Genomic DNA, 15,021 nt, shown 5'->3' with positions numbered 1-15,021 from the left:
ATTTTGATTCAGAAAGACTGGAGTGCGGATAAGGAATTGGCCTTTTTAGCAAGTACTCCAGATGATTCTACCGTAGAATATATTTATAACATAGGTTGACAAATTTTATCCTGGCATGCTACTGTAGATACTGAAGTGAATTAATCTATGTCTGTCTGTCTGTCTGTCTATCATCTATCTATCTTTTTGTCATCTATCTGCATAATTATTTGTGTTTTGTATATACTTTTCTATTTGAACTATATAAATTTTATTAATTCTCCCAATACATATAATCTTATATTGATTAAAATTAAGGATTAACTTATTTTTTAGATGCTACAAAGGGGGCCACAAAGTAGAATTTTTTTTTCATTTTATTTATTTTTGAGAGAAAGAGAGAGGGAGAGAGTGAGAGTGAATAAGGGGCAGAGAAAGAGAGGGAGAGAGAATCCCAAGCAGGCTCCATGCTATCAGTCCAGAGCCCAACACAGGGCTTGATCTCATGAACTGTGAGATCATGACCTGAGCCAAGATCAAGAATCAGATGCTTAACCAACTGGGCCACAGAGGCACCCCAGCAAACTGCAATTTAGAGCGTATAAATACTTACAGAACAGTATTCATCACTAGACTATGTAAAATATTGATGTCTTCACCTAAAATGTTTTATCATTTTAATCTTTCTTTCCTGAATTTGTAACCAGGAATGTTATAAAGCATATAAATGAGTACATGATAAAATGAGGATTTCAATTGCAAGTTGAGAGACTGAATGTGTGTTTTCTATGCAGGTGTGTAAAAGGTCAATAGAGACAAGAAACTTAGGATACTAAAGAGAGAATATTGGATTTAAAAAGATGGCTGGGGCAGAGATGACCCTGTGTAGGATCTTGATCAAGGGTAGAAAGAAACAACCCGTGATGGTATGCCTCCGTCCCTGAGAAAATCAAGCAGGATTTGAAGTAAATGGTTGCAAAGTTTGCAATGATCCAGCTGATGTGGGGGAGCTGGGGGAGGAGAGCAGTGCTTGCTTTTTGAGCACTAGGTCTTTGTAAAGTAGGAAGTTACAGCATATTTGCAAAAAATGAGGTTGATGGATGTTTTGAATATATGCAGGATCTGAAATACAACTATATGTTATGCAATTAAGAACACTAGGGATTTTACCACCCCGTATGGCCTCAATTAATTTGATGATGTTCGTGAAAAACAAATTCAAAATAGTTTATGTACATATGTGTGCACATATATTTAAATAACATTCTTTATTCAATATTGTGCGCACACACAACAGGTATTTTTCAAGATAAGAATTGTTTCAATTGTACAAATGGTACTGGTAATGATGATATATTCAAAATAATCTTTCACTTTCTTCCATGAATTAATTTTTTGATGTAGTCTACACTTCCTTCAAGAAGTATTAATGTTTGCATTTATCTAATTATTTGATCCTTCAAATTATGATTTTGTTTATTATTTTTAATGTTTATTTTATCTTATTTACTTTTTTTAATGTTGTATTTATTGAGAGACAGAGCGAGACAGAGCATGAACATGGGAGGGGCAGAGAGAGGAGGTGACACAGAATTTGAAGCAGGCTTCAGGCTCTGAGCTGTCAGCACAGAGCCCAATGCAGAGCTCGAACCCACCAACTGCGAGATCATGACCCGCGCAGAAGTCTGAAGCCCAACGGACTGAGCCACCCAGGCGTCCCTTTTTCATGTTTATTTTTGAGAGAGAGGGAGAGAGACAGAGTGTGAGTGGGGGAGGGGCAGAGAGAGAGGGAGACACAGGATCCGAAGAAGGCTGTAGGGTGTGAGCTGTCAGCACAGAGCCTGATGCAGGGTTCAAACTCAGGAACAGTGAGATCATCACCTGACCTAAAGTCTGATGCTCAACCGACTGAGCCACCAAGGTGCCCCAGATTAAGATTATTAATCTGAGTTATTTTATTGCTACATACTGCATGTTAGAAACAACTGCAATTTGAAAAATAACCTATGTAACTCAGTTGTTTTTAACCTTTAAGAGGTACTCATTCAGGTGGCAGGAAATGGATAAAACAGTCCTTTAAAACAGGTTTCTTATTTAATCTGTAAGGCAGCTCACCTTAGCCAGCAAGGCAGAACAGCTAATCTTCCCAAAGATCAAAATCGGGGCTGCTTTCTAAATCAGTTTGCAGGGCATCTGCTCATTCCTGTCCATATCATCCCTTTATCAGAAAATTGCCAAGTTGAATTCACAGGTCCATGGTGTGGTACATTGTAAATACACTTTGATAACTTTCATTCATTGTTTAATGGAGCTTGACTGGGTGGAAAGGGGAAAAAAAAGATAAGGATGAATGCAAGTTGATGCACTCTTTCCTCCGCCATAAACCTCTGTAGCTAGGGATGTGTGTTCTTAGCAGCCTTTTTCTCAGATTCTCTTCTTGTGGTTTCATATCAATTTGCACTCTGTATGGTACTTGATCCTTTTTTTTTTTTTAATTCAAGGATCCAACCCTATTTGTTCTGACTTTCAGCAAAAACCGTCTGTACTATCTTCATAGTGTTCAGTGTGAAAAAAGATTACTATTATTTTATTTAATAAAATGATTTGAAGTGGACCATAGAGTAAACATAAAAAGTTATAAAAGTATTTTTTTTCAAGTTTCAGTTAATCCTACAAGAAAAAAGTATGAAATATGTTCAATTATAACGATACTAGGTCTATGCCAAATAATCACATTTTTGGTTGTTTAGTGGGATATGTTTAGTGAATTTTTCTTTATTATTCCTTTGCCTTGCATTGACTGATAGAATAAGAATCAGAATGTTCCTTGCCATTAGATTGTAAAATTTGGAGCTCCGAGCCATAAAGTGCAGCAAGGAAGACAGCCCAACCTATTGCAAATGCCCATAAAGGCAAACACATCTGTGCACTTTTTTTTAAAGAAGAAATAGATGTCTAATTCTAATGAACTATTTCCAAAGTCTGAACATTCTTTAGAGATGTGACTATCAAAAAACTCTTCCAAACTGCTATTTTTATTCTTATAAGGTGCTATCTGGAAAGTACTTCTCCTGTTCAACCAGAAGTTAAAGAGAGGAGTCACATTTCAATTCAGTTAAATCTGTCACTATATTTGAAATGACTTTTGACAGAGGACTGCTTTGGGACAACTTTGTTCTTATATTCATAAATAGGCATGGCCATGAAGTGATAGCTAATAGTTGAAACTACTTTGGATGTGAATTGGCTGTTTTTTACATGTATATTTCTATAATATAATTTACTATGTCAGTTGGAAATTGATAATGTGTTGAAACATCCTGATGAGTTAAGCTGTTCATAACATGGACTATTGGTAAGTTACCATATATATGGAAATTCACACACAATACACATATAGGCTGTATAAAAATATAAATAACATAATATACAATATATATTTATATATATCACAAAATATATGTGTATTTGTTATTTGAAATAAAAATTTCCCATTTATTTTTTTCCCATCTTCCAGTGACAGCAAGCAAACATATTTTTTATTTGTATCAACATCTTTGAAATTATCCACACTGAATTACTCTCTTCTGTGCAGAGAAATTTACAACAGGAAAGTTTGTACATGTGTTCTAGTGTCCACAGAATGTCTACGTTACAGGAAAGATCTCTGACAAGGACCATAAACCATGGCATAATAAGAAAACCTAACTGAAGAAATGTTATTCAAATCCATGCCATTTTTCTTAGGTTTGGGCAAAATATCATTTAAAATACATTTTTTCATAAGGCAAAATTTAATAATAGTATCAGTTACTATTTCAGGGATTTAGCCATGTTTTTACATGATTTAAACAAAATAATGTTTATTTATTTTTGAGAGAGAGAAAGTAAGAGCAAGAGAGATAGCAGGGCAGAGAGAGAGGGAGACATAGAATCCAAAGCAAGCTCCAGGCTCTGAGCTGTCAGCATAGAGCCCAACGTGGGGCTCGAACTCATGAACTGTGAGATCATGACCTGAGCAGAAGTCGGATGCTTAACCAACTGAGCCACGCAGGTGCCCCCCTTTTTTTGTATGATTGAAGTGATATTTGCATATATTAAAATGCATTCAGATGTCAATTCCATTCTTATCCCCCACTGTTGCATTATAAAATCTGGATGAGAATGTAATATAAAAATTGGACCAAGGTGAGAGCATAAGAAGTCTCTTCTTGGGGTGTCTGCATGGCTCAGTTGGTTAAGTGTTGGACTCTTGATCTCAGCTCAGGTCATGATCTCATGGTTTCATGAGTTTGGGCCCCACATAGAGCTCTGTGATGACAGTGTGAGTCTGCCTGAGATTCTCTCCTCTCTCTCTGCCCCTCCCCCAACTCACATTGTGTGTGTAACTCTCTCTTTCTCAAATAAACATTAAAAATATTTTAAATATAAGTCTCTTTTTCTTATTACAAAAAAAAAAAGAAAAGAAAGAAAAAAGAAAATTAAAAAAAAGGAATTTTAGGATCTTCTTGAACTCTGAAGTGAATCGATACATAGAGCAACTTGGCTAAAGGCTGTTTTCAGTATCTTTGTACCTATGATGGTTATATAAGTCCAGAGGAAGACTATACTAGTGTGATTTAATGAAAAGTAGAAGTGATTAATGAGATACAATTAAAAAGTCTCGAGTATGTAGAGCTGGCCGGAAAATGATTGATGGGAATGATAACCATCCATAGTAAAGCAAAATGTGTTAATATTACAGAGGGAAAAGTATTATTTTATACGTTAGAGCAATGATATGTAAAAGTAATTACTAGAAGTAATAGGATGAAATTAGGAAACGAAAATTTAAAATGAATATTGGAGTCAACTCATTGACAGTGAACTGCATGAGGATATTGAGCAGTAATTAAAGAGAAGTAAGAAAAACCCCAGTGGCTGAGGACATTAAAATCACACGAGGATAAGGTCTTCTGGCATGGGCAGAAGAGATAGAGGAATTTGTGTGAAAAGCATTTAAGTTTCTTAGCTCTGTGTCTGTGAATTAAGGAAATTATAAAGTTCTGGTAGCCGGAATTAATGAAATTATAATTAATGAAGTTATTCATTTTCATGTTATAAACCAATGCTCGAAAAGATGCATGAATGTATCTTCTAGTTGTGGGGATATTATAGTCCACCAAATATCGATTCATCTTCAGTCACCGAATTGGAATATTCTATTTCACTATTTATGTGCTAAAGATTTCAGATCGTCTAGCATAGCACTTAAGGGTGCAACGTATGGAGTCCCACTGCCTGAAATCAAATCCCAAGTATACCACTCATGGGTTGTTGACCTGGCAAGTTTAACTTTTCTGTGCCTTGATTTTTCTCATTTGTAAGTGGGAAACAGTTATAACTCATGGAAGTGTTGTGATGGTTAAGTGAGTTAATACATGTTCGTTGTTTAGGTCACACATAGGAGTAAGCTATTCATATTTTAGAAAGAATACAGAAGTTTTCATCTTTCAAACGTAAACTGTGTAATAGCACTTTTCTGTACTCTAAATACAGCTATGTTTGAGACTGAGCAAGAGCTATTAATCACCCACCATGTCCTAGGAGTTATGCCAGATACCTGAAATATGAAGATGAATTAGATAATATTCTTTCTCTTAGAGAAAATGGAGTAGATGTGAAACATTATAATAATACAAGATGTCAAATGCTAATGGTATAGGTTTACTTAAATTGTTATGAGCTCACAGATAAGAGAGCCAATTTTTCAAAGCTGAAGGAGGGTCAGGGAAAATTTTGCATGGGAAATTACTTTTAGGCATGCATAGAGCAGTATGTAGCAGAGACTAAGAGAAATAAATGTGAGTTAGTGGCTTTATATTTAACTACATTGTCCTTTGAGCATGGAGATCACAGGCAAACAATTTTGAACTTAAAAAAAAAGGGGATATTATATGGGGGAATCCATCCTCTAACCAATATAATTGTGGCGTGAGTTATCTGAAATCTATCTTTCCTAGAAAAACGAAGACAAACAAACAACAACAACAAAAAAAAAAACACCTTTATGGTCCACAGCTGCAAAGCTGAAATTTCTGAACACCAAACCTGGAGTCTCATCCTACAAGTGACTGAATTAGAGTGAATATAAATTGATTAATTTAATTTAATTTTGCATTTCTGAGTACCTACGGAATCCTTCTCAGTACCATTGTAGTAAAACAGAGCACATCACAAGTAGAATTACCCCAGGAATGTTTGGGTGGTTAGAAGTTAGAAAGACAGATATCTTGCATCGGATCATCTAAAATTATCTTTTGTGTATGTTATCCATTGCTGATATCTGCAATTTCATGTGATTGAAGCGCATTTAATTTTTCTTTTAAGTTGAGAATTGTCAATACCTACCCATGTTGTGTTTGTGGTAATTACAGTACTGACACATACTCTATCAAAAATAATTTTAATTTACGAAATTTGGCAACACAAATCCTTGCATTTGTTAAGTATGAGCTGATATGATAGACTGTGTTTATGATTCAGAGAGCTTGAACCAGTCGAACATGTCCAGAGCATTAAACCCAAGGTAAATTCCATAAAAATGAAAAAAAGCATTTGATCGTGTTCCTAGAATATTTCTTCCTGAACATAAGTGCTAGATTAGTAATCTCCAGTAGAATGCTTTTGTATAATTTATGCATACCTACTTCTCATATTAAACACTAAATTGATAATCCAGACTTACAGATTACTAAAAATAGAAAGTTGAAATAAGTTTGCAATTTTGTTAAATTAAATACACTATATTTGAATTATAAACCTCCATCCCCCACACCAAATATCTTGCTGAGGCAAAATTTATGGAGTAGATAATCGGTGAGCAAATTATCAAAGATTTATTTTTCAAAGAGTCTTCAGATAGGTCTAGATGGAAGATTTCTTTCCTCATTTTTTTTTCTTTAGCTTGAGTGTTTTAATTACTATTCGGTATGAACGTTTTCAGAATATAGCCAGAAAGACCTCTAAAAGCATGGACAGTTGACATTTTAATATAGAACTGGAAAAAATATCCTTTTCTTATTCTCATGAACAGTCTCTGGCTATATAATACCCCTTATCAAGTTCATGCAATGCCTCATGTTTATGGAGTTATTCTGTATCTGTTTTTATTTTGGTTTAAGGCAGGAAAAATGGATGTTTTGTGTTTTAAAAACTTCAGCCTGACATTTCATGTTTTTGCTTTCTGTGGTAACTCAATAGCCTGGGCAAATTTTCTTTCTTTTGACCATTTTTCCCTCCAGTATCTTCTTATCAAAATCAGGCTTTAGATAATAGATTTCACCATTCCTGTTATACTGTTTTTGATATACTATTTTTAAGTAAAAAAAAAAATCTAGTAACTATGGAAAGTACAACCCACTGGCAGAGTTTTAAATAGTTTCCCAGGAACAAATGATTAGGAGGCAATTACGGGAAGATCTGTTTAAAATGTGTGGATGATGAGTATTTGGAGTAGGAAAAAGGATATTTATAATCCTAATCTAATACCTATGTACTGTTGTCATGTTAATGCAAAACAAAGAATTAACATACTTTATACATAATACTACAATCTCCAATTTAGCAGATTTTCTATATAAATGAGGTTGTTAAAATGTTTCCATTTACATTAATTTATTTGCTTCTAAAACCCTATCTCAATCTTAAATAATATTCTCATTCCTTAGTGACTCTAGATGGATCCCTATCCACCCATCAGCCAGTTGTGGCAAACAACTCCTACAAAACGATTATCACTGCCTTGAGGTAGTTAAATGTATGTTAGAGAATCATAAGCATGAAACCATGTGTCCACATAAACAGCCTGTACCTTAGCAGTAGGTAGGCTAGTGTTAAGATAAATGACATCTAAGTTGCCAAAGGACCTGCTAAAAACAAACCGAGAGATGCCTGTCATATTAAATGCACAGCTTGATAGTAATATTTGATAGGGTAGAGGAGGCCAGAATTACCTCTACAAATTTCATTGAGAGTCAGAAAGATGCGTAAGTCTACAACATGAATAAATGGAGATGACTCTTACAATCCTCTGTTATAGTGGAAAAGAGATATTAAGCATCCCCAATAAATCCTAGGGGCTTTGTTTTAGTTTTAGTTTTAGTTTTAGTTTTAGTTTTAATTTTAGTTTTAATGTCTCAAACACTGAAGTTCAAAGACAGGAGCCTTAATCATTGAAGTTTACCACATGCAGCCGGTTGACTATAACATATTCATCGATTTAAACATATTTAAAACCTGCCAAGGATGTTGCTTTCCATGAGCAACTACCTGGATTCTGACATCCCATGCTCCTCTGTGCCCAGTAGGGATCATATCCATCTACCCAATCCCTGATAGGTGGTAGGTGTGAGCTCTTTCTAGGATAGACCATTTAGATTCAAATGAGATGTACTGAATTAGTGAAAGACAAATTCTCATTCACTAATGTTAAGGAGACGTTAAGGAGAAAGGGATCAAGGAAGGAAAAGGGGCAATTTATTTGTAATTTAAATTCCCTCAGATAGAAATGACTCACAATTGGTGGAGTCATAAACTGCAGAACCAATGAACACTTCTTTAAAAAATATATATCTTGGGGTGCCTGGGTGGCTCAGTTGGTTAAGTGCCCGACTTGGGCTCACGTCCTGATCTCACGGTTCATGGGTTCAAGCCCCGTGTTGGGCTCCATGCTGACTGCTCAGAGCCTGGATCCTTCTTCCAATTCTGTGTCTACCTCTCTCTCTCTCTTAAAAATAAATAAAAGATTTAAAAAAATAAAAAAATATACAGAAATCTAAAATATATAGTATTTTATCATATATATATATATATGTACACATACACACACACACACATATATATATGTATATATGATATATGGTGTACTTTTAAGCATTTGAGTCTTTAATAATTTTTTACATTTTCACTTTGTCTTATAAAAACTTGTAAACTATTGCAGTGACCCAGTCTTATCCGTGTCCCTGAGATGTATGATAGGTTCTAGGTTCTTAATATCTCATTTGGAAATTAAATGATTGTTTTTTCCTTCTATACAATCTTCAGTCTCTAGGAAGGCCAATTTTCCAAGGCAATTCAGAAGAGATAAGGGAAATAATCACAAGTAGGACTGATCATTGTGTTTATAAAATCCCATTAAGGACATTCTTTCTAATCAGCTTCTCCTTGGCTCTTAGGGTAAAAGAGACTATCTGAGTTGCCCCACAGGAAATAATCGTTCTTATATACTGCCAAGAAAGAAGGCTGCACGGCTGAAGCGTCCTAGTAGAAAATCAGTGCAGAAATAGGGATGAAATTTTTTTCAGTTTCTTCCCATAGGTATTAATCAGGCAGACCAGCATCAGTGGATACTTCACCAGGCTTTAAAACGGCTGACCTCTGGATCCTTTGCACTAACATCACTCTGAAAACTTTTGACACTGTTAACCTAAATCTGAGCTCATTTTAGGTCATAGAGTCTATTACATGCATCAAGTCTAAAATTTTGCATTCAGTTATGTGGAAAAGTACTTCCTCTTAGAAACGATACATAGCTGCTTATAGGTACTCTCATATCTGATTTTGTATCATTATCATGTTCATAAAACTAGTATGTCTATGGAATTAAATATACAGTGATATAAATGTCTATTTACCATTTTATATCCTGTAAAGACCATATATTCCTTGGAGCAAATTCATTATTATAAGTAAATTCATGACTCTTGACCTATATTATCAATAGAAGAAATATATATATTGGCCAGATGATTTTAAAATAGAAGACAAAAAACCCTAAAAAAAACTATGAGAAAGTATTGATATGGACTCAAAGCTAAAAAAGCAAATGGTATAAACAAATAGAAAAAGATTATAATTTTGGACATCTGGGTGACTCAGCTAAGTGTCAGACTCACAGTTTTGTGAGTTCAAGCTGCACATTGTGTTATGCACACCGACCTCCCAGAGACTGCTTGGGATTCCCTCCCTCTCTCTCTGCTCCTCCCCTGCTCATTCTCTCTCTCAAAATGAATAAACTCAAGAAAAAAGATTATAATTTTAAAAAGTAGATCAAACATCAACATATATTAAAGAAAATGAACACAAAACAAATACATGAAGTGGTTTAGCATCAAAATAGAAAATAAATATAATTAATACAATAAAAATAAGATTCAAAAGTCTGTATAAAATATTTTATGAAGATTCTAAGGAAATATTGTTAAATGGGAAACTTAAAATTTATCAGATTATAAAATAAAATACCAAGTGTAAAGCCAGCAAGGTGAAAGTAAGATGATGATAGATAAAAATCAATAATACACCATAATTTATTTAAATGCAAAACAAAACCCTATTTTTTAAAGTCAAAAAGTTAGCAACAAATATTTTTTAAGATTACTAATGCAGATTCAAGAGAAGGTAGAAGTTACTGGAGACTAAGGATTGTTTGCCTTTGGGAAATATTTTTTTGTTCCTAGTTATTATCATATTTATACCTGTGAAAAATTAAAGTTGATTCAGACTTGAGCTTTCATGATTTTTGTTTTAGATATTATTGTGAAGATGAACTTCATAGTCTGTTGACGAATGGAAATAGATTGACTTAAATCTATCCATGTTTGTTTTTAAGAATGGGAAAAAAGGGCTTGTTTGAAATGTCATGGCACTCATAATAGTGGAAAACTTATTTATATATATTTTTCCCAACAGCCACTGAACTATGAGAAAAAGAAGTCATATACTCTCACCATAGAAGGAGCAAATACACACCTTGATTTTCGCTTTTCTCACTTGGGTCCTTTTAAAGATGCTACCATGCTGAAGATCATCGTTGGGGATGTAGATGAACCACCACTGTTTTCCATGCCTTCTTATGTCATGGAAGTCTATGAAAACGCCAAGATCGGGACTGTTGTTGGCACGGTTTTGGCACAAGATCCTGACAGCGCTAATAGCTTAGTAAGGTATGGTATGCTTTAATCTTTAGACATGTAAAGATCTTTATTGCCTCTTGCAGTAATTTTAAATGAATAAAAGAAAATGTGAAATATTTAATTTGCATGCTAGTTTTGATTAGTATAATTAAATTATAATATTAATTGATTTTTTGAGTAGTGTAGCAGGTGGGTTTCTGTCAGATTTAGCTAACTGCCTTGAATACAGGTAACCCTTGCACAACATGGCCTTGAAGCGCAGAGGTCCACTTATACGTGGATTTATTATTATTATTTTTTGATAATAGTACTACAAATGTATTTTCCCTTCTTTATGATTTTCTTTATTTTGTAGTTTATTTATTTATTTTGAGGGGGGAGGGGCAGAGCAAGGGAGAGACAGAATCCTAAGCATGTGACAGCACAGAGCCCAACATGGGGCTTGAACTCATGAACTACGAGATCATAACCTGAGCCAAGATCAAGAATCAGTTGCTTAACGAACTGAACCACTCAGGTGCCCCATTCCTTACCATTTTCTTAATAATAAATTCTTTTCCCTAGTTACTTTATTGTAAGAATACAGTATCTAGTACATATAACATGAAATATATGTTAATTGAATATGTTATTGGTAAGGTTTTCAGTCAACAGTAGGCTTAGTATTTAAGTTTTTGGGTAGCCAAAAGTTATATGTGGATTCTCAATTGTGTATGAATGGAAGAGGTCAACACCTCTAAATCCTGCATTTGTCAAGGGTCAGTTGTTTATTGTTTACCACATAGATCACATTTGCCATTTGACTTGATAGATATGAGCACAATTGAATGGAAAAGCTATGTAGAAATCTTGAACTACAAACTAGAGAATCTTGTGTCCTGAGTGATAGGAAATACAGCTACGGTACAAAGCAAGTATTTGGGAATAATACTCATCTCTGACTCCTGTTTCTGTCACAAGAGTTGTGGGCATATAGGAAATGTTCTACCCTTATCTGTAAAACAAAATTAACATCTATATTTTGGGATTATTGTAAGAATTCGTGAAGCAATGCGCATGAAATGCTAAACAGAGTCACTTACGCCTAACAGTCACTCAAAAAATGCTTATTTGTCTAAGGCAGCATAGAGTGCTACTTAGAGAAGTACTTACTTCTTTTTTTTTTTAGTGTTTATTTTTGAGAGAGATAGAGAGCACGCGCGTGCGCGCACACACACACACACACACACACACACACGCACACACACACGAGTGGGGGAGGGGCAAAGACAGAGGGAGACACAGAATCTAAAGCAGTCTCTAGGCTCTGAGCTGTCAGCACAGAGCCTGACACAGGGCTGGAACTTACAAACTGTGAGATCATGACCTGAGCTGAAGTTGGACATTCAACTGACTGAGCCCCCTAGGGGCCCTGAGAAGTACTTAGCTCTTAAAGACAGGAAGACCAGGGTGGGAATTCTGACATCTTAGTAGCTGTGTGATCTTCTACTCATTCAACCTTGCTGAATCTCAAATATATGAGCAAAGAATAATAATGTCGTTTAAATATGTTGATAGAATTAAGTTAAATTATTATAAAATCCTTAACACAGTCAGGAAGTGCTCACTAAATATTTTTTTATTGTAAGATGTCATGCAGTAGTGATCATTAAAGCTTTCCTTGCATGATCAAAAAGATGTTTTCTTTTTCTTAGAAAAAAATTAATGTTTTTATTTTTGAGAGAAAGAGAGAGACAGAACATGAGTGGGGGAGGGGCAGAGAGAGAGGGAGACACAGAATCTGAAACAGGCTCCAGGCTCTGAGTTATCAGTACAGAGCCCTACACGGAGCTCCAACTCATGAACCGCGAGAGCATGACCTGAGCCGAAGTTGGATACTTAACCAACTGAGCCACCCAGGTGCCCCTCTTTTCTTTTATTTTCTTTCTTTCTTTTCTTTCTTTCTTTCTTTCTTTCTTTCTTTCTTTCTTTCTTTCTTTCTTTCTCTCTCTTTCTTTCTTTTTATCTCAATTTTGATAAAATCAAGAGGTTAGATGCATGGACAAGACTCTTTAGTTACCTTGTATTTATACCTTGGATAATCCTAAAAACCTAGAAAATTTGAAATCTTTAACAAATCAGTCTACTTTCTCCCATCAAGTCTTTATTCTTAGTCTCTTTATTTATTATCTTTTTGAACAGAAGCTATTATAGTACATGTTCTCCTTGATATCTATGTAATGTTTATAAAGGTTTTCAATTTCCTTTTTCATAAGCATTATTATTTCAGTTTTAAAAGAAATGTTCACAGCACCCATGCATGGACAGAAACAATCCTCTGTGCCCTAATGTGTGTATTCAACACTCCTGTTCCATCTGTGAGTACAGAAACACCTTGTCAATGGACAACCCCTCTGTCACACTGACATCAAGAGTTGGGCATTGCTTGCATTTGCAGGATAGGCAAAGCATATAAAATAATATGCATTAACCCAATAATAATAACTGATAACTGATTAAGGGATGAAAATATAAGTCTATATGTTTAGTTGTCAAATGAGAGGAAAGACCACTATGCTTCATTATTCCATAAAATCCCATATTCCAAAAACAGTTTTGACACTTAAATAAAGAGTAAAATTATTCTTACTACATTAAAAAGTTAGAGCATTGGAAAAGATATTTTTAAATGTGTCCATCCTTTACCAAAAGAAGACAACACAGTATGAGAATAAAAATATCTGATGTTCTTAGTTTGATGTGAAAATATTTGGTAAACAATTGGTAAGAGTTTCTTTTGAAAATTAGATATTAATGATATATTCAGTAATTTATATTTACAAAATAATCAAAATTTCAAAACAATATGAGTAAAATATATGTTCAAAAAGGTATACAGAAGGGAGGAAAAAATTGAGGTTCAGAGACAAACTTCTCTCAGTGTTGTTCTTTATGCACCAACGTTCACACAAAAAACCCACTCATTCCATGTAGAACAGTGGTTCTCATCTAAGGACAACGCACACACACACGCACACCAGGAGATATGTGGCAATATCTCAAGACAGGCTTGGTTGTCACAGCTGGGGGAGGAATACTATCATCTGTCAGTAGAGGTCAGGGCTGGTGTTGGAACATCCGAAAATTCACAAGAGAGTCCCCACCAGAGAGGAGTTGCTGTTCCAAACGATCAGTAATTCTGAAGATGACACAGAATAAGCCAAACTGGGTTGTGCATGGGTAAAACTGGAGGACTAATTGAGTCACCTGGGTGGCGCAGTCAGTTAAGCATCTGACTTCGGCTCAGGTCATGATTTTGCAGTTCATGGGTTTGAGCCCCACATTGGGCTCAGCGCTTGACAGCTTGGAGCCTGCAGCCTGCTTCAGATTCTGTGTCTCCCTCTCTCTCTGCCCCTACCCTGCTCACATTCTATCTCTCTCGCTCTTATATATATATATTTTTTTTTTTCATTTTAAATGGAGGACTAAAGGGGTGTCTGGGTGGCTTTGTCGGGTAAGTGTCTGGCTTCGGCTCAGGTCATGATCTTGCAGTTCGAGAGTTCAAGCCCTGCGTGGGGCTCTGAGCTGACAGTTCACAACCTGGAGCTGCTTTGGATTCTGTGTCTCCTTCTCTCTGCCGCTCTCTGGCTCATGCCCTGTCTCTGTCTCTGTCTCTGTCTCTCTCTCCAAAATGAATAAATGTTAAAAATAAAAATAAAAATAAATAAAAATGAAGGACCAATTATACTCCTGGAAAGCAATTCTGAAAAGATATATTTGAGGACTGCAAACCAGTATGTATGTTTTACATACATGCATAGCCATGTGGATGTTTCAGCATATACATTTTATTAAATAAAATAAATTATTTATATATACTTAATTGCACCATAATATTATTGATTGCCTCAGTAATTGCACTATGTTATTAGAAGCTTTTAATTGAACACTTGCTATGTTAGATACATTCTCCCAGTTTCTGGGATGCAAAGATGATTGGTATATTGTCTCCAAATGCTAATATTGAGATGTAGGAAGCCATTAACATATACATTATTCTTTTCACTTTGTTTTGGTTAGAAAACTAAAATGAATCCTTACTAAGCTG

General features: G+C 35.0%; 1 protein-coding gene across 7 annotated transcripts in view; it reads left to right on the top strand.

The window, feature by feature from the left end:
- Positions 1 to 15,021, top strand: part of CDH18 (cadherin 18) — a 992,712-nt gene that overhangs the window by 902,076 nt on the left and 75,615 nt on the right. For all 7 annotated transcript variants that reach the window (XR_008423672.1, XM_019450749.2, XM_019450750.2 and 4 more), the window contains one exon: positions 10,711 to 10,964. Coding sequence is in view for 6 of the 7 variants with exons in the window: in XM_019450749.2 (XP_019306294.1) it covers positions 10,711 to 10,964 (254 nt within the window). In the remaining variant the exon portion in view is untranslated. The remainder of the gene's footprint in view (positions 1 to 10,710; positions 10,965 to 15,021) is intronic.

This window comes from Panthera pardus, unplaced genomic scaffold (assembly GCF_024362965.1).
Source record: "Panthera pardus isolate Hobbes unplaced genomic scaffold, ASM2436296v1 HiC_scaffold_2, whole genome shotgun sequence".
Lineage (NCBI taxonomy): Eukaryota > Metazoa > Chordata > Mammalia > Carnivora > Felidae > Panthera > Panthera pardus.
This window is presented reverse-complemented; position numbering and strand designations above follow the sequence as displayed.